At 44.6% G+C, this 8,304-nt stretch overlaps 1 protein-coding gene across 1 annotated transcript in view; it reads left to right on the forward strand.

The window, feature by feature from the left end:
• The window catches only part of SH2D4B (SH2 domain containing 4B), a 111,280-nt gene that overhangs the window by 60,622 nt on the left and 42,354 nt on the right, over positions 1 to 8,304 (forward strand). Inside the window, exon 4 of the mRNA XM_023527994.1 lies at positions 7,883 to 8,099. Within this exon, the coding sequence (XP_023383762.1) occupies positions 7,883 to 8,099 (217 nt within the window). The remainder of the gene's footprint in view (positions 1 to 7,882; positions 8,100 to 8,304) is intronic.

Here is an 8,304-nt window from a genome sequence, read left to right on the forward strand (position 1 = left end):
CACCATCTTGGTGCCAAACCCACCCATTTTCCAGGTGATGGCTGCTCCAGCAGGCTGAGCTACCAGAGACCTGTGTGTACCTCCTTCAATATCTGAATCTCCTATTTCCTTTTTCCAGGAGTCAGGAAACCTCCCCTTTCACAAAGATTTCACTTTTCCTATTTCCCTGATAAGAGCTCCTGACTCTATCAGCCCCCACTGGATACCACTGCCCTGCTACTACCCCTTTGCACCTTGACAGGAATGGGCCCTTTCTAAAGATGGCATTCCATTCCCTTATTTCACAGCGAACACAACAACAGATAATATTTAATGAACCTCTACCATGTGCTAGGAACTGTCTAAGCCCTTTCAATGTGTGATCTCATTTATCTCTCAAAGCAACCCTATGGGGCCCCATTTTACAAATGAGGAAATAAAATATAGATATGATAATTCGAATTGCCCAAGGTCATATGGAACAGAGAATGGAGCAGAATTTAAAAAACATATGCACCTATATGCAATTTAAATCTTTATTGGTGCTTTTTCCTACATCTAGGATTATTCACTGATTTTCAGGAACATAATACTATTCATGTAAGGGGTTGCTACAAACTGGTACTGTTTTGAAGCATTCAGTTTCTCTGTAGGGTGCAACTGGATCATGTGGGTTCTATAAAGCACTGATTCTTGTCTCTCTGGGTAGAGGTAGGAGAAGGGCCAGGGAACATGGACAAGTTCCCTAGAGAAGGGTCTCATGAAAAACAGTAATGAATGATCTTCCAGGACCTCATGCCCACTGGACCTTTCCTCCTGGAATTTCATAGACACTTCTGCCTCAGCACATTCAAACTTAATCCTCCTCTTCCTCTTCCTCCCAATCTGCTTCATCGCTTGCCTGTCAAAGACAGAAATGTGGCTGTTATTCTGATCTCTCCTTTTGGCTTACTACCAATTCCTAAACTTAGCAAGTTATAAGGATTCAACCTCTTTAATATTCTTTGAATTTATACCTCTTCTCTGCATTCTCCTGGTACTGTCTTAACTTTGACTCATTGCTCTTTGCCTAGATTTCTCTTTTCCAAGCCTTCGTTCTTGTTCCTGTCAGATTCATTCTCAACACTGGAGCTAAATCAATCTTTGAAAAGTACAAACAGCATCTCACACTTCTGCTCAAAACCTTTCAGTGGCTTCCAATCACCTTTCGGAAAAGCATTCAAATTCATTAGCCAGTGTTTATTGGTCTCCTATGTGGTCTTTTCTGTTCCTGCATCCTCACATCTTGCCCTTCCCCAAAAGAGCTTCCCTTCAGCCATGCTGATCCATTCCAGGAGGGATGCCTGAGCTCTCTCTTGCCTCTGGGCCTCTGCCTCTGAGCTTCCTCTGCCAAGAATACCCTCCACTTGGCCTGTCTTGGTTGAATCCTGTATGTTCACTGGGCATCAGCTTAGAGGTTCTTCTCCAGAGGAATTCTCTGCCCAGATTAGGTTCTCCTTTTCTATGCACCCTGTGCGCACTCACCATAGCTCCACTCACCATTTGCTGGCATGTTTTCTCTACTAGACAGTAAGTTCTCTGAGGGCTGGGACTGTGTCTTGCTTATTGCTGTATTCCCATCCTCTAGTACCAGCCTGGCAGCCAGCTGATACGGTACCTTCGCAAAAATTAGAAAAAGGCACCTGTTCCTTAAGACACTGTACTGCCATTTGCCAGAAAATCGTTACACCTGTACAAGTCTGTGATGACTACATGTGGTGACTACGCCACCTTGCAGCTGTACAACGCACAGCACAGAACTGACACAAAGTAGGCACTAAATACACCTGTGCTGAATAAATGTGCACACCTTGCCCAAATGTGTTATTTAAACTGTTAAAAACCCTGCCTCTTGCAATGACAAGCCTGGCTATATTTCTGGAGCTATGTAACGGCTCAAGAGATTCTGCCAAGAGGAAAACCAACTCCTGTCCTCTCTTCAATGTTAGAGAACTGAGCAGGAGCTTTGAGCATAGATAAGGACATGATTCCAGAACAGGCCAGCAGTTTTGGCTGCCCTTGGATGAGGGATGGTACTGTTTCTATTTTTCATGGAGGGAAAGCTAAGACCCAGAGAGATAAAAACCTGTCCTAGGCTAGACAGAGAGTTAGGAGCCAAGCCAAGCGGAACGCTCAGCTCTCTCCTCTCCCCAAGCCTGGGCAGCTGAAATTCCCAGGTCTGATATGGTGAGGTTGGACTCCAAAAACTGTGGGACTCCGAGTTTCTTATTGAGCAGGAGGATTCTAGGCTGGGCAATGATAGAGAGCAATGTCTCAGTCCTAGGGAGGTGGCCCCTATGGGTACATCCCTGTGATAGGAGGACAGAGCTGAAAGGGACCTTCCTGATCTGCAGGTGAGAGAACGGAGGGATGGAGGCAGGCACACAGCTGGGCGCACACTGAGCTAATAGCGACACCCGGCTGTGCCCCAGCCTCTTAATTCTCAGCACAGTGCTCTCTAAGCTGGGATGTTACCAAAAGTCCATTGTATTTTATTGTGGTAAAATAGACAACTTAAAATTTATTATTTTAACCATTTTTAAGTACATAGTTGAATGGCATTGGGTACATTCACATTGTGCTACCATCACCGTGACCCATCTCCAGAACTTTTTCATCTTCTCAAACTGAAACTCTGTCCCCATTAAATATTAACTCCCCATTCCTCCCTTCCCACAGCCCCTGGCAGCTACCATTCTACTTTCTGCTATATGAATTTAACTATAAGTACAAAAAGTGGAATGTAAGTAGAATCATACAATATTTCTCCTTCTGCTTATTCACTTAGCATGATGTCTTCGAGGTTTATCTATGTTGTAGCATATGTCAGAATTTTCTTCCTTTTAAGGTTGAATAATATTCCAGTGTATGTTTAAACCATCTATTCATCCATCGATGGACATTTGGGTTGTTTCCATGTTTTAGCTATTGTGAATAACGCAGCTATGAACATGGGTGTACAATATTTGTTCAGATCCGTGCTTTCAATTCTTTTGTGTATATATCTAGAAGCTGAATTGCTAGATCATATGGTAATTGTATGTTTAATTTTTTATGGAACTGCTATACTGTTTTCCACAGCAGCTGCACCATTTTACATTCCCACCAACATTATATAAGGATTCTAATTTCTCCACATCCTTGCCAACACTTGTTATTTTCTTTTTTTAATTAAAAACATTTTCAAAAAATAATAACTGTCCTAATGTATATGAAGCGATATCTCAGTGTTTGGTCCATTTTTTAATATTTAGAGTCAACCTTTCTTCTGATGTCCTCAGTGTTTTCATGCTTTCTCAGTTGCCTTTTCCGTATTTTTGTTAGATGAGGCTTGTTCTCCCTTTGAGATATGGGGAAAGGATATCCTGGAACCTACTTAGAAGTAGGAATGACCACGACCCCCCTGTAATCTGCTTGCAGTGCAAGCCCTTGAAGTACCAGCTAGACAGGACTGTGAGGGAATATCTTGGGCCAGAGCATGGGCTGTGAGAGGAAGCAGAAGGTGACTCGCTAAGCCCTCACCTCTGCAATGGGTTCTCTGGGGGCATGGGGACAGTCCAGTACTTGCTGGCTCAGGGCAAAAGCTGCTTGTGGTTGCTCCTGGTGTGGCTCCTAATGTTAGTTTCAGCTGTTTTCACTGGGTTAAATGAAAACAGAAACAAAAACAAACAAAACTCTGTGAACTTTGCAGAAGGTTTCTTATGGCAGATTCATGAGACACAGTCCAAATTCATCCCTGAATCTGAGAGAGAACAAAAGCAACTTTTTAAGATTTAAGTGTAATTTAGGGGAAGCTGTTTATAAACTGATCCAGGGCAGATTCCAAGGGATCAGCTGACAAGGGTGCCCCCTCCTGGACTGCCTAAGAACTGTTCATGGCTCTGTTTTGGACATGGCAATACCAGGACTAATGAAAATTATAATTTTAGCTAACATTTTCTATGGTGTTTAATGGTTCTAAGTGGTTTATGTTATTAGCTTTCTTGATCCTTAAAACAACTTTTTGGGGTAGTGATTTATCATCTCCATATTACTTATGAGTAAATGGAGACCTAGGGTGATTAAGTTGTCCAGTGTTATGCAAATAGCATTGGGAACTGAACTCAGGCAGCCTGGCTTCAGACTCAGGCTTCTGGAGCTTTGGGAGATTTGAAGAAAGGATCAAGGTCAGATGTCTCATTTAATAAAACATTGCTTTTACAAAGCATTTCATAGTTTATAGTGTTTTTATGTTTCATCTAATCTTCATAATAACTCAGTGAGGCAGACATTCATGTCCTTCTCATTTTGAAAGAGGTAGAAATTGAGACCTAGAGACAGTCAGGGACTTTCTTAGGAAAGTTGTGGGGTGTTGGCGTGGATGAGAAAAGGGAACCCTTGTGCACTGCTGGTGCGATTATAAACTGGTTCAGCCACTATAGAAAACTGTATGGAGGTTCCTCAGAAACTTAAAACTAGAACTACCGTATAATCCAAAAATCCTTTTGAATATATATCCAAAGGAAATGAAAACAGGATATTGAAAAGGTATCTGCACTTGCATGTTTATTGCAGCATTATTCACAAATAGCTAAAATATAGAAACAACCTAAGTGTTCATCAGTGGATGAATAAACAAGATATAAGATACACAGAAATATTTTTTGGCCATAAGAAAGAAGGAAATCCTGACATTCGCAACAACGTGGGTGGACCTTGAGGTCATTAGCTAAGTGAGATAAGTCAGATAGAGAAAGACAAATACCTTATGTTCTCACTTACATATGGAATCTAAAAAAGCTGGATTCATAGAAACAGAGCATAGAATGGTGGTTACTAGGGACTGCAGAGGGATGGGGAATTGAGGAGATGTTAGTCAAAGGGTAAAAACTTGAAGTTAAAAGACGAATAAGTCTCGGAGATCTAATACATAGCATAATGATTATAGTCCACAATACTGTAGTATATCCTTGAAAAGTTGCTAAGACACTAGATCTTAAATGTTCTGACCACAAAAATGTAATGATCATTATGTCAAGTGATGGAGATGTTAGCTAATGCTACGGTGGCAATCATTACAACATATAATTGTATCAAACCAACACATCGTACACCTTAAACAAACAATAGTATATGTCAATTGTATCTCAAAAAAAAAATAATGTAGGGAGAGAAGAAAACCAGAAAGTTGTCATGGAGCTGCCCTTGACCCTGTCTGACTTCACATAGGTCCTTTTTCCATAATCTGGGCTGGGCAGCAGGGTTGGCTTTGCCATGGCCAAGGCCAAGATCCTGCTTCCTACTTGCAGCCTCGGCTGCTTCCTCACCTCAGTGTCCTCAGTGCTGTCGCCTGGCATTTCTGAGCTGATAAGGCTTTTCGGTCATCACAGTTGGTCTGAGATGTTGAACACAGTTGCACAGAGGAGAGTTCACAGAAGGGGCGGGGAATTGGTGACACCAGAGCCTGACTGTAGGGAGAACTCAGCTGCCCACTGGGCTGGTAAAGAAAGTGGAGTGAGCAGGACCTTCTTAAGGGCCAAGGCGTTTGTCCTTTATTTTGTGTGCAGTAGGAGCCACTGAAGGCTTTTGAGGAAGCGCGTGGCAGGATTAGAGCTGGGCTTTAGGAGGCTGGGTTTAGTCGCTGTGTGACCAATAGCTCAGGGCCTCATCTTGCTGAGTTCCCAAAACCTGTCTTCCTAGTATGCATATGACTTCTTTCTGCAACCTGTCTGTCATGAGTATTGCTATCTCTTAGTGGCTATAAACTCTTAAAGGCAACTGTCCCTTGTAGGGCACAGGTTTCTATGCTTAGTTTGCAGCCTAGTAACTGCAAAGTCCATATTAGAGTATTTGCCTTGTTTGAACCTCTTGCCACATGCATGGCGGGCATCGTGGTGTCTTAATATCTGGATATTACAGATGAGCCAACTGGGCACCAAAACCTAGGTTTTCTCCCTGGGATGGCTTCCTCTCCTTTCTCTGGAAAACTTCTATTGACCTTTCCAGACCTAATCAGGTGCTCCCTCTCCTGTAATGGCTTCTTGCGTTTTTGTTGCGTGTGAATGTTGCTGCCCCTAAACTCTAACAATACTGAATCCATTCCTATTTTCATGGTGTTAGAGATATTTATTTGTTTTATTTTCCCAGCTAGATTTCAAGTGCCTTGAGGGAAGGGTCTGGTCTATGTTCTCCCTATGCCCAGCTCAGACCTGGCACAAGTTAAATACTTAATTGGGCACAGTCATTCAAGAATGTATATTGCCTGCTGATCGATACATATGTATTCTAGGCACTAGGATACGGCAATGACTAGACCAAAGGCTCCTGTTAGAGCCTCTGCATGTGACCCCTACTTCCATAATTACTGTGTGAGAGGCAGACTTCATGTCTCCTTCCTCAGATCTGGGAGATATTTTGTTTCGAGAAGGGGTCTTTAGCAGCTTGAGATTAGAAGTGATTTCTTTTGGGCCCAGGGCTGTTGACCTTGTATCCTCCAAATACTAACAGAACACAGTTCTCTGACATGATAGATTGTAGATCTTGCTACATGTGGACTGAATGGAGTTGGAGTAGAAATAGACTATGGGTAAGATTTTACTCCAGGAGGGGAAGGTGACCTGCTTGGACTAGGGCTCACTAGTCGTATACAATTACAAGAACACAGCCAGCTTCCAAGAGTTCTCTACAAGAAGATTGAATGTTAGAGGCAGATAGGGGCCTGACAAGATGCAATCAGACTACAAAATAGTTGGTTTTAATTTTACACAGATGTTGTTGCCTCTCTTGGCATTTTCCCAGCTCTGGGACTCCCTTTTGAGTTTTAAAGCAACAACACACGGAAGTCTTTTGAAGATCGCTTGGCTGAGACAGAATCCTGCCTTGAGGAATGCAAAAATCCAGAAGGCTGTGGAGAGGGGCATCTTAGAGTTTTGTAACCTATGGAGTGACAGAGTTATCAAAGGGTCTCATTCTCCCTCCCCACAACACAGTCACCTACCAACTATCAAGGCCATAGTAAACCAAAGATAAAGGGCACCAGAACTGTAATACCAGATTTTCCACAACTCATCCTGGTAGCAGAAAGGATGGTCCTTGATCCAGCTTGGCTACTTACCCAGCTGGGCAAGTCACTGTTCTTCCTTGGGCCTCAGTTTCCATATCAGTAACATTAGGAGGTTTGACTGGATGGTCCCAAATGCTTTTTTGGCTTTTTGTAGGAAAGAGCAGGGGTTCTGGTATCAAACACACCTGGATTTAAAACAAAGGGAGCTTGAGAGGTGGTGTCCCTGTGGTGGAAAGGGCTGCATGGATTTTGGAGCCAGAGATACCTGGGTTCCGGGCCTGGCGCTGCTCCTTATTAGCTCAGATAGTGCAGAAATAGTGATGTGCCCTCCTCCCTGTGTGGCTGGGGGAAGTGTCTATCATGAGCTATTACAAGGAAGGTATGCAGCCCAGGGCTAGGCACGGAGAAAGCCTACAGTCAATGTGGTGATGTGGTGGCGTCTGGAGAAGCCGGGTGCATGGGCCTAGGGTTTGAGAAGCTGCTCCTAAGCAGGGGTCTCCCAGGAAGAAATGCATGTGGAGATGTAGATTTCCATCTAAAGATTGCTTGCTTATTCTGGAACAGGGCTGCAGGAACAGCCCCACAACCCTAAACTGTTATGAATGTCTTTACCCCGACAGGGACAGCCTAGCCCAGGGCTGCTGTCTAGGGCTGGGCCTGCCCTGCCATTCCAGGCTCTGGGCTCCATGCAGCCCACGTGGGTGGATCCGGGTGAATCCTGGGACTCTGGGGTGAGGCTTTGGGTTACTGGCCCAGCCCTGGCTTACTCAGTGTAGTGCCTGGGCTGCGGGTCTGGGCAAAAAGCTCTCTATCCCTTTCTAGTGCGTAGGTCCAAGGAGGCTGATGAAGAGAGAAGCCGCCGAGCCCAGCGCGCCCGGGATGAGTACCAGCGCCATTCGCTCCGCGCTATCCAGAAGGGCACTGTCGCTGGCCTCAGCTCCATGTTCCGAGAGCTTGGCCAGAGCCATGAGCAGGAGACCAGACTCTACCACCACCTCCCGGGACCAGGTCCGCTGCCACCCATCGCAGTGCCTGTCAGGTGGGTCCTGTGAGGGTGGGGGGCTCTGCATAGGGAAGTGTGGCTGGGGACAAGGCCTTGCGTGGGGGCCAGCTAGGATCCGGTTCTGCCTCCAACTTGCTGTGAAATTTGGAGCTGGTTATTTCCCCTGTGGGCCTCAGTGTCCCAGTCTGTGTAAAGGGGCAGGAGGTGGGATAGGAGTGGGGGTTGGAGATTTCCAATAACT

This window comes from Pteropus vampyrus, unplaced genomic scaffold (assembly GCF_000151845.1).
Source record: "Pteropus vampyrus isolate Shadow unplaced genomic scaffold, Pvam_2.0 Scaffold20, whole genome shotgun sequence".
Classification (NCBI taxonomy): Eukaryota; Metazoa; Chordata; class Mammalia; order Chiroptera; family Pteropodidae; genus Pteropus; species Pteropus vampyrus.